Source organism: Panthera onca, chromosome A1, assembly GCF_046562875.1.
Source record: "Panthera onca isolate mPanOnc1 chromosome A1, mPanOnc1 haplotype 2, whole genome shotgun sequence".
NCBI classification, from domain to species: Eukaryota; Metazoa; Chordata; class Mammalia; order Carnivora; family Felidae; genus Panthera; species Panthera onca.
Window position 1 is genome coordinate 162219445 of NC_138339.1, and position 17704 is coordinate 162237148.

Genomic DNA, 17704 nt, shown 5'->3' on the forward strand with positions numbered 1-17704 from the left:
AAGAAAATTTTAGGACCCGGGGATGTGCAGAAAGAGTATATAAAAAGAAAAGCTACCAATACATACATGTACACATCATATCAGGTAAATTCTGTGTAAATTCTGAGATATGGGGAGGGGAGACACAGAGGACAGAACACATCAAAACATACTCAGTGATTAGCTCTATGCGATGGAATTATTAGTGATTTTTAATTTTCTTCCTTACATGTATGGGTTTCCTTCAATTTTCTACAATAAATGTGTGACATTTATATTGAGAAAAGTATTCTTCAAAATAAACAATGAACAACACTCTGAAACAAGATGAAAACACAGGGCTGTTCTCTTGGGTCCCGGATGAGTTTCAAATCTACTGAAGTCAAAGGTGAGGAGTAAAACTTTAGACAAGTCAGTGATTATCTGGCAAGCAAACCTGAGTAACGTTTGAATCAATGAGTGGCCACAATATAATTAAAGGTCAACCATCCAATTAAAAGATACAATTTCATAAGCAACCACGGTGAATGAGTGTTTCCGAGAAAAAGCTGAGACAAGAAATCATGGGTTCCACATTAGTAAAGAGCCCCCTATGGTGAGGGTAAATTGAACATAATTTGAAGGTATTGTGCAATTCACTTATATTACGTGTCCTACTAAGCCACTCATTTATTTCCCTTCATATCATGGTTTTGTGTGAACCACACACTATTCATTGACAAAGACCTTGCACGAAATGAGGCAGTGTCTTTCTACCTCACTGATTTTCATTTAATTATTATCTAATACCAGCCAGTGTTCCCTGCTTTTTAAAAGGCTTATTTTCACTGAGATATCACCTCACACAAGTCAGAGTGGCTAAAATGAACAAATCAGGAGACTATAGATGCTGCAGAAGATGTGGAGAAATGGGAACCCTCTTGCCCTGTTGGTGGGAATGCAAATTGGTGCAGCTGCTCTGGAAAACAGTGTGGAGGTTCCTCAAACAGTTAAAAATAGACCTACCCTATGACCCAGCAATAGCACTGCTAGGAATTTACCCAAGGGATACAGGAGTGGTGATGCATAGGGGCACTTGTACCCCAATATTTATAGCAGCACTTTCAACAATGGCCAAATTATGCAAAGAGCCTAAATGTCCATCAACTGACGAATGGATAAAGAAGATGTGGTTTATATACACAATGGAATACTACTTGGCAATGAGAAAGAATGAAATCTGGCCATTTGCAGCAACGTGGATGGAACTGGAGGGTATTATGCTAAGTGAAAGAAGTCAGGCAGAGAAAGACAGATACCATATGTTTTCACTCTTATGTGGATCGTAAGAAGCTTAACAGAAGACCATGGGGGAGGGGAAGGGGAAAAAAAAGTTACAGAGAGGGAGGAAGGCACACCATAAGAGACTCTTAAAAACTGAGAATAAACTGAGGGTTGATGGGGGGTGTGAGGGAGGGGAGGGTGGTGATGGGCATTGAGGAGGGCACCTGTTGGGATGAGCACTGGTTGTTGTATGGAAACCAATCTGACAATAAATTTCACTAAAAAAATAAATACATAAAATAAAAGGCTTATTTTGTTCATCCGAACACTCCATACTTTGCTTGGAGGAAATACAGCTTTTTCTGGTTTTGTTTAGCGGCAAACTGTGAATATGGACAATTGATATTTTCTGTCCCTAAATACCTTGCATTAATGGTCCTCACGTGTGATTTATCTCTGGTGCCTTATAGTATCAGCTCCTCTCTTTTTCTTTCTTTAGTCTAGCATATTCTATTGCAGTTTTAATGTTCCACGCTGCGATATTTATACACATACGAAAGGGAAACGACACAGAGTGTATATGTCCTTGCATTTGAGCTTGGGACACAATTTGAAACTTTCCTAGCATTTACTTCCCCATGTTTGAATGACTAGCTTCTCCCATTAATTCCCACTCCGCCATCCACAAGGAAACTCTCCAGCCATGTTTCCCCTGGACACTCACGACAGCACCAGCTTCTGGTTTGCCTTCTAAATCTGGCTCCTCTCTTCCCCTTTTCTCTGCAGCCTCCTGTTTCTCTAACAGTCTTTTAATTGGTATACTTTGGACCATCTTTCAAATGTTCTTTCACTTTTTTTCATTTCTTTTTATTTAAAAAATTGTTTTAATGTTTGTTTATTTTTGAGAGAAACAGAGACGAATGCAAGTGGGTTAGGGGGAGAAAGAGAGAGGGAGACACAGAATCCGAAGCAGGCTCCAGGCTCCGAGCCGTCAGCACAGAGCCCGACGCAGGGCTCGAACTCACGAGCTGTGAGATCATGACCTGAGCCGAAGTTGGACGCTCAACCGACTGAGCCACCCAGGCACTCTAAATGTTCTTTCATTTTGACGGGGTGACCTGATTTACTCGAGGGCTTCTGTTCCCATGTGTGTAGATGAGACTCTCTATCGAGTTCCAGAAACAATGCCTCCTGGACGTCCCCCGGTGGGTCTTCCATGGATTCTGACCTTGACATGTTCAAAAAGGAACGCATAGCCCTCCCACAGAAAACTTTTTTTCTCTGATGGGTCTTTGCACCACCCCTTCCAATTTCCCAAACACAGATGGCTTGGAGTCATTTTTAAATTCCCTCTCCTTCTTTGATGTTAAACGACCCACATTACTACTGATTTCACCTTCAAAATATGCCATCAGTATTTCCTTCACTCTCATCACCACATCCTAAGCCCAGAGTGACTCATCAGCATTTCAGGTCATGTTCTTGCACAGGCATTGCTTCCACTGAGGGGCCTCTTCTGTCTTAGTCCACGTGTGCGCAGGGCCACGGGGGTGAGGGCCACACACAGCCTACTTACCCCATCCCAACCCTCACCGGAAGCTGAGATTTGATGTGAGGCACGCATAAAAATATTGATGTAAATATATTAATATGTATACACTAAGAAACAAATTAGTGTTTATGCTCACTCTCACCTTCTCTCCTACACAGTATCCACGTTTAAGGCCAAAGACCCTTTGGTTGCTCTGTTGCTCATGTATCCTTAGGAGCAAGCCTAGCACACAGTACACAGCGGACCCTCAATAAAAAATGTATTTAATGAATGAATGAATGAATGAATGCACATAATTCGCCAGAGATATTTTTAAAAATAGTGTTTCCATTTTTATCCTGAGTTTGAGGAGAAGACTCCCTCACAGCTTATTGAGAATGGCTTTTTTTTGTTCTAAAATATCATCAGAATTCGTACTAATCCAGTGCGAGAAGAAGCAGGTGAATCTGACGGCCGTAGGAAAGGTGAAACCCGTCAGGATTCAAAGATCCCTGAGCAGATCCATCAATGGCGTTGTGCCAGGTGGAGAGGTGGCTTCCTCTCCAAACCCAGCCCCAGACCCCTGGGACAGTTCAAATAAGTCTTTCGATGAGATGATGTGACAAGGTCCCTGCCAGACTCTGCAATCCCATAACCCTATTCCATGTTTTGAGGTCTCTTTCGCATCTTCGTATCTGCAGTTCTCAGATGAGGGTGCAGAAGTGGTATAAAAATTATAAGGCAAAGAAGCTACCTTCAAGGTATTTACAGTTTATTTAAAGGGTCCAGTTAAATTTACGAAATAATCCCCATCCTCATCAAAGCCCAAGAAAGGCAGTAGATACAGAAGCGTGGCAGAAATGGGACGGACATGAATTTTGGAAACAAACCCCAGGTGGATCCTCACCTGGTTGTGTCGCTGGCTGTGTAAACCCCGGGCAATGACGTCATTAAGACCGACTGTCATCTCACTCGGGGAGGAGACGGAAGTGAAGTCTCTTAAACTATTCTATTGTTGAGAATTTCTCGTTATCAGCGACCTTCCAATTAACTCTCCCCAATCTCAGACTGATGCTCTCAGAGTTCTGTCCCTGCACATTTTCACTGCCGACTAAACTCTGCTCAGAGGAGGTAACAGAGGTGAGGGCACTGGATCCTGGTGGAACCAGCCCCTCACACATCGATGTCCTTTCTCCTCTCCAGCTTCACTGAGGAGCTTCTGCGACTTTTACCTGCATTTCATGGCACAGTATGTTTTTAAGAGATGTCTCCAAGGTGTCATGGTCAAACGCATTTGGGGTCCCTGCAGAATCTCTATCTTAGAACTCCACACTGCCCCAGAGCGCTGTGAAGCCTCCACCTGCTGGATGGGTCACAGTGAGATGGGAAGCCCTGGGCCAAGTGCTTGGGGCACTACTGAGCTAGACTGAGTCCCAGGGACAGTCTGTAAGGACCTCATCAGGAGGCACCTGGACCAGGGATGCCCAAACCCTTTTCTTTAATGGTAACCCTTTTAGTTACCAGTTTCATTATTTAAGAATGGAGGCAGGTGGTAACTGTGTCCCCACGGATGAAGGCAGCAGGACAGGTGAGTGTCAGAACCAAGGACGTAATTCTAGAACCGATGTTTGCCGATTCTGAGAACCAGTCCGTGTGGAAAGCAGCACTCTGGCCTGGACCTACTCCTCACGGCCCCTAAGGGGAGGGCCCCGTGCTGCACAGGCTCACAGCTGTCATAGCTGTGTTGTCTTGTGCTTCCTGGAAACATTATTTTATTTCTGCCCCCAGCCTTAGAGTCATGTGGAAACTTCCATGAAACACTTCTCTTGCTTCTGTTAATACTTGCAGATTTATTCCCCTTCTACTTCTCTAGGCTGACAGAAAATACTGGATGGTGACTGGATTTTTCTGTGGCATTGTTTTGGCTTGGCTCCCTTCTTTTTTTTTTTTTTTTTAACTTACTTTCTCAAGCCAAAAAAGTCATCTTATCTTTTATTATAGTCCTTATTCTTATATACACTCCCACCTGACTCCTAGTCTGCCATGTTTTAAGCCAAAGTTTTTAGTAAAAGTCTTCAATTATTACAGAAAAGGGTGAAAGCACTTCTGTCTGCCAAATGGTTCCCACGCTAGGTTTTCTTGCATACTCTGCATACCCCGGGCAGTCACATGGAGCGAAATTCAAACGTGTCTTAGTTTTTCTACACTTTTCCCACATCACATCTTTCCTCCTCATTTTCCTTCTCAGTTGCCAGGTAAACGCAGATTGCTGATTTCTCCTAAATCTCAACTGGTCAAAGATTTAATAAACGGCATGAAATGACATGTGCCCACCAGACAAAATACCAAAAACACATGAATGATAGCAAACCAGGGGATAAAGTGTGTTTTCTGAGACACAGTGTGTTTTCTTACTCCCGCCCCATCTCCACAAAAACAACTAGTAGCTATTCAAGTTTTAACACAGAATCCTGAAATTCTGTTACATTATCTGCAAATTACACAATTCTTAAAGTTAAAACCTTCTTAGGTGTTAGGATTTTTTTTTTTAAACACAGACTACAATCATTAAGGGAACAGAGCCTACCAAGTCTTTCAAAGAGTGATTTCATTTGGCAAGTCCTGGCTCAAGCTTTCTGAATTAAATTTTATATATATATAAACATATATACATATATACATATATATGATATCATAGAAAATTATAGATAGAAATTATATGTATTAGATATCAGAAAATTATAGATAGAAATTATATATATATTAGATATCAGAAAATTATGGATAGAAATTATATATATATTAGATATCAGAAAATTATAGATAGAAATTATATATATATTAGATATCATACAAAATTATAGATAGAAATTATATATATTAGATATCAGAAAATTATAGATAGAAATTATATATATATTAGATATCATAGAAAATTATAGATAGAAATTATATATATATTAGATATCAGAAAATTATAGATAGAAATTATATACATTAGATATCAGAAAATTATAGATAGAAATTATATATATATTAGATATCATAGAAAATTATAGATAGAAATTATATATATATTAGATATCAGAAAATTATAGATAGAAATTATATATATATTAGATATCATAGAAAATTATAGATAGAAATTATATATATATTAGATATCAGAAAATTATAGATAGAAATTATATACATTAGATATCAGAAAATTATAGATAGAAATTATATATATATTAGATATCATAGAAAATTATAGATAGAAATTATATATATATATATATATATCTCATAATATCTTCATTGAAAGTGAAAAAAAATCTAAAGACTAAATTACCTAACATCATATTTCTGTGAATATTAAAATACCCAGATCTGGTTGTTGTAACAGATATAATATTGAAAAAGAAATGAGGGTGTCAGGAATCATGAATGACAACAATGGTATTACAGGAAAGCATCACCAGAAATATGCACTGTCCTGGGTCTGTGTTTACGAGCCCTCCCAACACAAGCAAGCAGTGTGCAGTATCCTGGTACAATAATGTGCTTTTCCAATGTGGTTTAAGGACTGAATGTTTCTTTAAATTTGACTGTGAAGGAATTTCTTATCTTGTGGAGCTTGATTTATTAATAAACATTGCATCCAAGTCCCCGGGATGAGTTCGGAATTAAGTAAAAAACACTCTGTCACCCACAGCTAGCAGCCAGTATGGCGGTTAGGCGTGCTCTTCCAATGGAGGTAAAGAGGGAGCTGTAATGACCAGGATCAGAAGACCAATGTTTCTCCATGCTCATGGGAATGTCTTGACCCTTTTCTCTTCTCTTTAGCTGAACAGACTGTATGAAAATCTAACCACCTCAGAACTACGGGGTCGTCGAAACAGTGATCACTTACGGAAGTGGTTCAATGCAAGTCATTGCTAATAAAATATAAACTCCTAAGCAATGCTACATAGAGGGCACACAGTAGGGGAAAATCTGCATGGGATACTGATCATCGACCTACAGGGAATGAACACTGAGAAAAACACAACTTGAACCAAAAGTCAAGGCATATGATAGCAGGTTTTTTTCTTTCACTGCTCTATACACAATCCAGCGCTACCTACGTAGAAGGCACATTCCAAATCGAAAGGCAGTCATATTGTATAAGGACTCCCGGGCTATGACACCCACAAAGGGGTGATATTTCATCATCCCAAAGCCATTCTTGAGATGTAACCTTGAACACAAGGTCGGGGGGCAGGGGGTGAGAAACGAAGCAGAGCAGAAATGCCACATGATGCTTCTAAGTAAGTACGTCCAGGCATATCTGACCCTACATTAGCCCATGTCCCACACAAACTTGCTGTGGGGCACGATGGCACAGCCCTTCTCATGCAGGGTTCTGGACTTGGCTACTTTGTCAGTCTTCCAAGGACTGAACTATTAGATGCACTCCAGAGGTACAGGCCAGCCATTTCACATGAGGAGTGTCTTAGAGCATCACGGTGTAATTCTTATGCTGAAACCCAGTTGGCAGCAGCTAGGAAAAACTCAGTTACGTGCTTCTAGTTTAGAAAGAGCCAGATGCGTAGACATCCGCATCCGTCCTCAGAGCTCTCTTTAGTTGAACTTCTTCCACTCAGTCATGGAGGAAATAAAACTGATGATTATGTTCCATTGTAAATAGCAGCTCTTTTAAATTACAAATTACTCATCATTTTTAAGCATGAGAAACTGGAAACAGCTGAAATTCCCCAAAAGTATTACAGCATCTAAACTCTAGAACACTGTGCAGCCTCTAAATACACGTTTCCACAAAATATTTAAAAACATGGAATAATTTTGTGATATTGCAAAGAAACCGTATGGACTAAGTGGGTGCTACACTCACCCCCACAAAGAACCAGGAAGCTGTGCATTAAAATGATAACGTTGACTTTCTCTGAGCTGTGGGATTGTGGGGGACTTTTATGTTCTTTTGGTTTTTCTATATTTTTCAATGCTTCTGAAATAAATGTGAATTGCTTCTGTGATTAGAAAAATATCACATCTTGGGCTCAATTGGTTAAGTGTCCGACTTCAGCTCAGATCATGATCTTGTGGTTCGTGGATTTGAACCCCACATCGGGCTCTCTGCTGACAGCTCGGAGCCTGGAGCCTGCTTCGGATTCTGTGTCTCCCTCTCTCTCTGCTCCTCCCCTGCTCACACTCTCTCTCTCAAAAATAAATAAACATTAAAAAAATTTTTTAAAAAGAAAAACAATATGTCTTACTAAAAGGACATTCAGAAATTAAATCTAAATGCTTTACAATATTAAATTTTTAAATTTTTTAAATTGTCTTAAATGTAGATGAAAAAAGGTTATAATGGAAAGCACTTTTGAAGAAGAAGTATAATTTACCAAAAATGGGAGCTTACATAAATGAACAGGGAAGCCTAAGGAAGTTTTCCTTATGCCTTGGACGTGGACACATGTGTGTCTCAAACTTTCCAAGCCTGGGAAAAACCAAAAGGACTCATGTTTCTGTCAGATGCCTATGAAAGTGTATTTCTCTGTCCTTCAAAGAATTTTATGTCAAGTCATAGAAAAATCACGAAGCACACACTATTGCCCGTTTTCTGAAATCCCTTTCATGGTCTTAGTCTCAGTGAATATTGAGTGAGAATTTTCACCGTAAGGTCAGGATGGATTTTCACTATACATCTTAGTGATGGGAAGGTTTAGGCCATGGTAGGATGTACAACAAACAGAAGTCAAACTCCTAGAAACACAGAGGAGAAGGGTGGTCACCAGGGGCTGGGGTCGGGGAGATGGGGAGCTACTGGGCAGAGAACCAGCCTCCAGTTACAGATGGATGGATGTGCTTTCCGGATCTAACATACAGCATGGTGACTGTGAGTAGTAACATTGTTTTGTACACTTGAGTTTTGCTAAGACAGTAGATCTTCCTACCACATTCTTACCACAGCAGAAAAAGAATTACTGGCCACTACGTGAGTTGGTGGATGTATATTAATTAATCTGAATGTGGTAATCGTTTCACAAAGTATGCTTATATCAGATCATCACGTTGTACACTTAAAAAATATACAATCATGGGTCACCTGGGTGGCTCAGTAGGTTAAGCATCCGACTTTGGTTCAGGTCATGATCTCACAGTGTATGGGTTCGAGCCTCGCGCCAGGCTCTGTGCTGACGGCTCGGAGCCTGGAGCCTGCTTCCGATTCTGTGTCTCCTTCTATCTCTGCCCCTGCCCTGCTCACCCTCTGTCTCTCTCTCTTTCAAAAATAAACATTAAAAAAATTTAAAATGTATGTATACATAATCACATTTATCAAGTATACCTCAATAAAGCAAAGAGGGTCTTAGGTTTAATGGCCACGAACAGGGGCTAAAAACCTGGATGTCCGCCCAAGTTCCTTTTTTGACCCACTTGCCTTCAGATCTAGTGAAATAAATTAAGTAGGGTAAACAATAAAATGTGCCTCCCGAGTCCATCACAGCGATGCCAACCGTGTTCTTGGCAAGGGCCACGCTGTGGTCCTTGCATGGACAGCAGCCAGCCTGGCCGCACCGAAGCATGGCCGAGAGGTGATAAGTGGGTCAGCAAACACACACTGCTCTTCAGAGAAGCTTGACTATAAAAATGAGAGAGACACTGAGGTGACAATTACAGGAAATACATTTGATCAGGGTTTTCCTTATTTTCTGAATTAATGGAAGATCCTGGGACCTAACTATGAATTTAAAAGAAGAGTCCAATAGAAAGACCCTGGAAATGAGAGATGAAAAAGTGAGGAAGAAATCCTTCGAAGGGTGGAAATTAGTTGAATCTAGAGAGGACGAATGAGCACATAGTGTAGAGAGACGAACACACACCTTTTGGAATGGAACAAAGGCTGTGAATAAATGGGTGGGGGGAGGAATCAACAGTTTGTTGGGTGAAGCCAAACACATTCAAGCCTGAAAACTTATTTTTTCAGTGGAGTTGAAGGCAAGATAAACTGTTAAGAAAGAGGTTGAATATCATATGTAGGATCATTTACATAAAAAGATGGGGCACCTTGGTGGCTCAATCGGTTAAATGTCCGACTTTGGCCCGGTCCTGATCTCATGGTTCTTGAGTTTAAGCCCCACGTCGGGCTCTGTGCTGACAACTCAGAGCCTGGAACCTGCTTCAGATTCTGTGTCTCCCTCTCTCTGCTCCTCCCCCACTCAAGTTCTGTCTCTGTCTCTTCCTCTCTCTCTCTCAAAATAAAACGAATAAATATTAAGAAAAAAAATTTTTTAAGTTGATAAAGACATCAGCTCTGCCACAGGTCTTGGAGAATCAGACTTACCCTGAACCATCTGGAGTTATAGCTCATTTTCTAGGGAGAAATATAATCTTAAACAGCAGGGTGCCCCATATCTTAATATTTAAATCAAAGTGATGGGAAAGATAAATTGTAACGAAACAATATAAAAACTTTATACTAGTATAGAATGGTCCAAGCAACTAACGAGTAAAGTCTGGGAATGCGTTAATTTTGACCTCTCAGTTGAAGCCACCTAACACAAAGTAAGCAACATGCTTTTGAAATATCATTTACTGTTTCAGTTATGACAGAATTGTTAGTTCCCAGAAACTAACACCCATTAAATGCAGCACCCATTAAAATGATCTGGTTCCACACTGCCCACCAGACACGGTCCACGACACCCTCTATCCAACAGGCAAAAAAATCGCGAACATCAGATGTTCAAACACAAAAAGCCAAGGATCGAGAAAACGTTCAGTGTGCGTTGTTGTGGCCAATGGTAAAGATACTGCTGAGCTCCCCTTAGTAAATGATTGTCCACCTGCTAACATTTTCCCTGCACCTGATTTCAAGGAGTTAAAAGCACTTGAAACATCTCCTGGGAGTATGTAACAGAAAAAATTCACCATTACCCTGGGGCACCTGGGGGGCTCAGCTGGGTTAACTGTCTGGCTCTTGACTTTGGCTCAGGTCATGATCTCGCAGTTCTGTGCTGGCACTGCAGAGCCTGCTTGGGGTTCTCTCTCTTTCACTCTCTGCCCAGCCCCTGCTTATGTGCTCTGTCTCTCTCGTTCTCAAAATAAATAAATATTTTTTAAAAAAATAATAAGCAAATAAATAAAACTAATTAAAATGACACTGTATCCTTCAATTGTCTATTACTCACTTCTTGTAATTATGTATCAGAGCTACCCTTTATAGAGTAAGATTTATTAAATAATGCCAGGACATGTGGAATATCAAATTATAGCCTCCCAAGTTTTTCAACAGGAAAAGAGAAAAAGCCCGAGATGATCTGTCAGTAACACGGGTGAATCATTTTCTCCAGTATAAATAAGCACCCCACAGTGTTTGACTCAATTAAATTATTCTCCTTTCAAAATAATGAGCTCCAAATGAAAAGGATTTGTTTCATATGGTTCCAAATGCCACGGGCTGTTACAGTGTTCAGATTTGCCCCGGCTTTGGAAGGGGCTGCACTGCGCCATCAGATGTGAAAATTCAGAAAACCTCAATAAATGCAAATCTTTTATCCAAAGTCACATGAGGAAAGAGGGGAGAAGAGAGCAAGCGGACCCAGAGACCACCCTGAGCGCAGTCCCGTGGCACCTGATGGCAGAAGGAAGCCGGCTGGTGAGCCAAGTGCCTGAGCAGGTTCTGAGCGTATCCTATAAGCGCTCACTCATCGTGTGCTTCCAGACACAACGCAGACACATACATGTATAAACATGTTGGGATAAATGTGAAATCGAGACTTTCAAGAGAATAAATCCTGACATGACTGGAGTTCATCAATTATCAGCTTTTGAGATTTATTCCTAATAGAAAAGCTTCTTAAAATCTGGGAAATGGCAAATTACCTTGAAATTATTAAAAAAAAAAAAAAAGAAAAACAAGGTAAAAGTTTGAGCTATAGAACATTAGTGTTCGAATATGGAGCAAATCAGAAAATATTTTCAAAAAATCAGATAATGTAAGATGAAAAATAAAAATGTACATATGGGAGATGCTCAACAACCACTAAAATAAGGTAAGTAAAAGAAAATTCTCAGTGGACAAACTATTATGATATATATTATGTTATATATATAATTAAATGCACGTATTTATATATAACATAAATATATATATATGTATATATATATATATATTTGTATATAAATATAAAAAATTATAGTGCATTATTTTATTGGGACCCAAAACATTTAGAGTTGAGATTTTTTTTCTATTATATAACCTCTCTGATATCGGATTTCTTTGCATAAAAATAGAGATTATATATTAAGTGTGTTGCTCACATCATAGAAATACTCTATTTTCCCAGTGAGGTATTTGTAAAACTTCGAAGAAACTCCAAAGCCCTATTTAACTACGTGCTGGAAATTGTAAAAATCATATTTCTTTTGGTCTAAGTTTTGAAAAGTTACTGCAGAAACCCATCATTTTCTTGGACCCACCCCAATTCCGAAAATATACTGGGTTTAGATGATTTCCATTTCATACTTAAAATTCCAGAAAGTATCAATTGTCTTACTTAGTAATAAACACAGTGGGTCCTCATTATTCCTGTTTGCCGAATTATTTTGTAACACCAAGATGAGCACTTCGGGTACACGTCCATGGCCATTCGCGCACATGCGCGAACATTCCGGTCACCCAGTGCACATGCTGGGAGCCGAGCTCGTGTGAGATGATGCTGCGTCTTCTTGGTTCAGGGTCGTAGTGAAAAAAAGTCTTACTGTAGTCTATTTGGCGTCATGTTTTTCACACTTTTGTCCTTTTGTCGGTGTTTTGTTGCTTAAAATGAGCCCCAAGCATGGTGCTGAAGTGCTATCTACTGCTTCTAAGCGCAAGGAAGCTATGATAAGCCTTATAGGGAAAATATGTGGGTGGATAAACTTCCTTCAGGCATGAGCTACAGTGTCACTGGCCGTGAGTTCGATGATGTTTATGAATTACCAGTATATATTTAAAAATGTGTCTTTACGGGGCGCCTAGGTGGCTCAGTTGGTTGAGTGCCCAGCCCTCGATTTTGGTTCAGGTCAAGATCCCAGGGTCGTGGGATCAAGCCCTGTGTCAGGCTCTGCGCTGGGCTTGGAGCCTGCTTATGATTCTCTCTCTCCCTCTGCCCCTCTACCCATCTCCCCCGCTCACACTCTCCCTTTCTCTCTCTAAAAATAAAAATTAAATTAAATTAAATAATAAAATAAAATAAAATGGTGTCTTTAAAACGAAAGACATCGAAAACAAGGTTCATACGAGGGCGCCTGGGTGGCTCAGAAGGTTAAGCATCTGAGTGTTGGTTTAGGCTCAGGTCATATTCTCAGTTTCATGGGTTCGAGCCCAGTGTTGGGTTCTATGCTGACAGCTCGGAGCCTGGAGCCTGCTTAGGATTCTGTGTGTCCCTCTCTCTCTGCCCCTCTCCCACTCATGCTCTATCTCTCTCTCTCTCTCAAAAATAAATACATATTTTAAAAAATTATAAAAAACAACAATGGGAATGATGGTCTTAGTAGTCCACTCTGGGGACTTCTGGCTCTGTATGAATTCTAGCATTAGCAATACGACAACAGATCACAGGGACTGGGGTTCAGATTAGGACACCAAACCTGGTCTCAGACACTATGTTCTGGCCTGCAACATATGCACTGCCCTCTCTGAGCACCCGTCCCTCACCTGTCGAAGGCAGGTGAAAGCTAGCACATATGTAGTAGTGTGAATTAATCCCTATGAAGCCTGTAGAAAAATATCAGGCACATATGAAGTGCTGTATAAAAGTCAAGTATTAATATCTTCTAGAATTTTGTAGATCATTTGGCAAGAAAACTGACAATATTCACAGTACCTAAACCTATTCCATAAACACAAACCACTTGTGATCCAATTAAAGTAGGAATGTTCTAATCCTGTTCAGGATATGACAGCAACACACACATTCACACATCTCTACTTAACAAAAACCCACAATACGTAATTATCTCAACTCACCGAAATCTTTTTTTTTTTTTTATGTTTATTTATTTACTTTTGAGGGGGTGGAAGAAGTCAGAGAGAGAGGAGGAGAGAGAATCCCAAGCAGGGTCCGTGCTATCAGCAGAGGGCTCGAACCCACGAACCGTGAGATCACGACCCTGAGCCGAAACCAAGAGTCAGACGCGTAACCAACTAAGCCACCCAGGTGGCCGCCCCCTTTATAAAAATATGTTTATTTATTTTTGAGAGAGAGAGAGAGAGAGAGATGGAATTGTTTCTCTAGACAACGATTTCCTGACAAACTTGAAAAAGATGATTCAGATGCTTTTAACACAAATTCCAACCCTCTCGTCTTCACACCAAAAGGGGCAGGCCATCTGTGACTCGTGTCCTTTCTCTCAAGCGCTAAATCCAATCTCACACCAAACACGGACAGCCTGACCTTGCACACGTGCAGATGCCAGTCACGTCCCACCACCCCACCGGGGCTAGCCTGGTGGCTGACAGCAGGGTGCTAAGTGCCCCCCATCCTTCCCCTCCGCTTGTCTGTTCTCAACACAGCAGCCAGTGACCTTCTCAGACATAAGTCAGATTGCATCATTTCTCCACCCAAACTCTCCAAAGGATCCCTGAGTCACCCGGGGTGAAAGGAGATTCCAATGTCCCGCCCACTGGTGCCAGTAGATCCACCGCCTGTGTCTCCGACACTGGCCCCCCCTGCCCCCACCCACTGCACTCCAGCTGCACTGGTTTCCTTGCTGTTCCACAAATACAAGACCCTTGCTATCCCCCCACACCCTGCTCACCTCGTGACTACCCGTCCATGTGGCTCATGGTTCATGTGTCAGTCACCTTCTCCATGAGGCCACCCCTTAATACTCTCTACTCCTCTCTTCTTGTCCTTCCAACGGTTCTCTGTGGGTGACATCCTGTGTATTTGACTCATTTGTGTGTTTGTCCTTCTCCCCGGTAGAATGTAAGCCCCACGAGGCAGGGATTTCTGCAGGGATTTCGGCTACTTTTGTTCACTGCTGACCCTCTTGGTACAGAACAAAAGGCACTCAAATATTTACGCAGTCTCTTACGCATCAATAATCTTTGGAAAACGGAGAGAATATTGGACAATGCAGTGCTAAACCAAGTACAATGGCATTTAATTCTGGAAACAAAATAAATCTCTCGTTTGGGGTTGTTGATGGGTACACGTTTCTATAGAAATTACAATTTTTAGGACAATGTGTTTCATCCATATTTATTTAAAAGTAAATTATTCCTGTGGGTGGCTGGCTGGGCTGGCTCTTAGATGGTGGCAAGGAGACTATTCAGACTTGCTTAAGCCACTAATCAAATTTCTCAGTCTCGCTTTACTTGCTTTGGTTTGTTTTTGCCATGCTCTATAACGTCCAATGTCTTTTCGCCCACTGTGTAGCACCTAGAACATAGTGGTTATTCAATAACTATTTGCTGAATGAATGAATAAACTGTAATTTCCTCAAAGGCAGGAACTGTGTTGAAAGTGATAATCAATAAATATTAATTAAATGCGTGCTCAGTAAATGAAGGTCACTAAGATAACTATCAGAAAGAGAACTATGCATACGATGTGAGAAAAGGGAACTGCAGAACCAGGAAAATGTTAATTTGAAAACTACAGATTTGATCTCCAGCTCATACATGAAGTAAAGTCAAATTCTGTTGCTCAGTTCTGTCTGTTAAAGAAACGCAATGTCATCAGACATTGAGAGGCACAGGTTTTCAAAAAAATCCTGCACAACTTCTTAAAACCTTTGTCAGAGCTAAACTCACCAGAAAAAAAAATCCCCAATTCTAATTCCAAAATAATTAAAGTGTGGTGTGAGGGTCAATGTCAGCGTCTAAGCTCTACCCGAAAACAAGAGCAACAAGTAAATCCAGTGTTTGTTACACTTAACGTTTTCATTTTCTCATAAAGAAATGTTGTAGATACTTCTTTACTAGCTGTCACCAAGAGGATAAGATTTAATAGATACCGTGTGTCTAGTTGGCTAAAAATTAAGAAGAGAATGGACTGTGGACTTAATGAAACAACACTTCTCAAACCATTTTCGTTAAGACTGATCTGCAAAGATGAAGGCTTATAATTTCCCAGAAAAGGCAGCATAGCTTCACATGACATCTATGCAATTTGTTTTATGAACTATGTGACCCACAAACTTAGTCTCTAATTATCTTGTAATTCCAGGAAAACAAACGATCACACACACACACACACACACACACACACACACACACAAACACACACACACACATTTTTTTATCAACCAAAGTATTACATATTGTGAAATGTTACTAGTTAAATACACAGCCTTTTATATGCCATCGAACCATCAAATGGTAATAAACCACATTGCTTTACTTACTAATATAAGCAGCAGGACGATGTCAGGGTTATCACAAGCACAGGCGATGTGCATTGGTGTCCAAAAGTCTTCATCCTGGTGGTTGACATTGACCCCTCTGTCAATCAGGATCTCTGCAATGAAGGCATTATCATACCGAGCGCACTGAAAGAAAGAAGAAAAAAGGAAACGTATTTCAAACAGTGATAAGGTTTATTGCAAATGTCCATGAAAAAAACTCCACTGGCAATCTAGAGGTTGAGAGATGGGGCTAAATGGAGAAAGAATGTATTCATGTTCTCCAGCTCACGTAAGGGGCACGTGGAAGGCTCAAGGGGAAATTACATCCATACACAGTAGAAAGAAAATAAGGACAAACATTAGGAAGGGGGGAGATTTTCACTATTTGGGTCCTCTTCTCGTGTGTGTGTGTGTGTGTGTGTGTGTGTGTGTGTGTGAACAAACTTTATTATTTTTTATATGAAATTTATTGTCAAATTGGCTTGCATATAACACCCAGTGCTCATCCCAACAGATGCCCTCCTCGATGCCCATCACCCACCTTCCCTTCTCTCCCACCCCCCATCAACCCTGAGTTTGTTCTCACTTTTTAAGATTCTCTTGTGTTTTGGTTCCCTCCCTCTTTAACCTTTTTTCCTTCCCCTCCCCCCATGGTCTTCTGGTAAGTTTCTCAGGATCCACATAAGAGTGAAAACATATGGTATCTGTCTTTCTCTGTATGACTTATTTCACTTAGCATCACACTCTCCAGTTCCATCCATGTTGCTACAAAGGGCCATATTTCATTCTTTCTCTTGCCATGTAGTATTCCATTGTGTATATAAACCACATCTTCTTTATCCATTTGTCAGCTGATGGACATTTAGGCTCTTTCCATAATTTGGCTATTGAAAGTGCTGCTATAAACATTGGGGTACAAGTGCCCCTATGCATCAGCACTCCTGTATCCCTTGGGTAAATTCCTAGCAGTGCTGTTCATTTGTAGATAAGATTATCAGAAAATCTTGGACAATTTACCATAATTATCTTTCTGAAATACACATTTCTTCACATGATGTTTCTGCTTTAAAATGTACGGAGTTTGTCACTGACCAAAGAATAAAACTTCACTACTGCACTGTATCCAAGGCAGACATGACCCTTCACGATCCTTCCAAATTTATCCCCCATCATACTCAAATGCAACCCTCACACCAGTTGCATAGCACAACTAAAAATTCCACAGTGCCAACTTGTAACAGCGAACTATTATAATTTCGAAATCTTCTAACATAAATTTTAATCACTGTATAATACTGTGCTTTTTGGAAATTTCATAGACTACTAAATGAAACTCTCCAGGAAATTGTTTTGCTTCTTTTATTTACTATTTATAGGTAAAACGCATAAAAATATGCTGGTCAGCGCTGGCTTCACGGGTGCACGATCTCTGCAGTCATGCGTAGATGGGTCCTGGACTGGGCTTAATGCTCTGTGGCCATCATGAATTTCCCATAATTTTTGAAGAGTCCCACATATTCATTTTGCCCTGGACCTTATGAATTATCTGGT

The 17704-nt window shown here is 40.4% G+C and overlaps 1 protein-coding gene across 2 annotated transcripts in view; it reads right to left on the reverse strand.

The window, feature by feature from the left end:
* The window catches only part of MYO16 (myosin XVI), a 611293-nt gene that overhangs the window by 385696 nt on the left and 207893 nt on the right, over nucleotides 1–17704 (reverse strand). For both annotated transcript variants that reach the window (XM_060636706.3, XM_060636705.3), the window contains exon 4: nucleotides 16154–16297. In XM_060636706.3, coding sequence (XP_060492689.3) covers nucleotides 16154–16297 — 144 coding nt within the window. The remainder of the gene's footprint in view (nucleotides 1–16153; nucleotides 16298–17704) is intronic.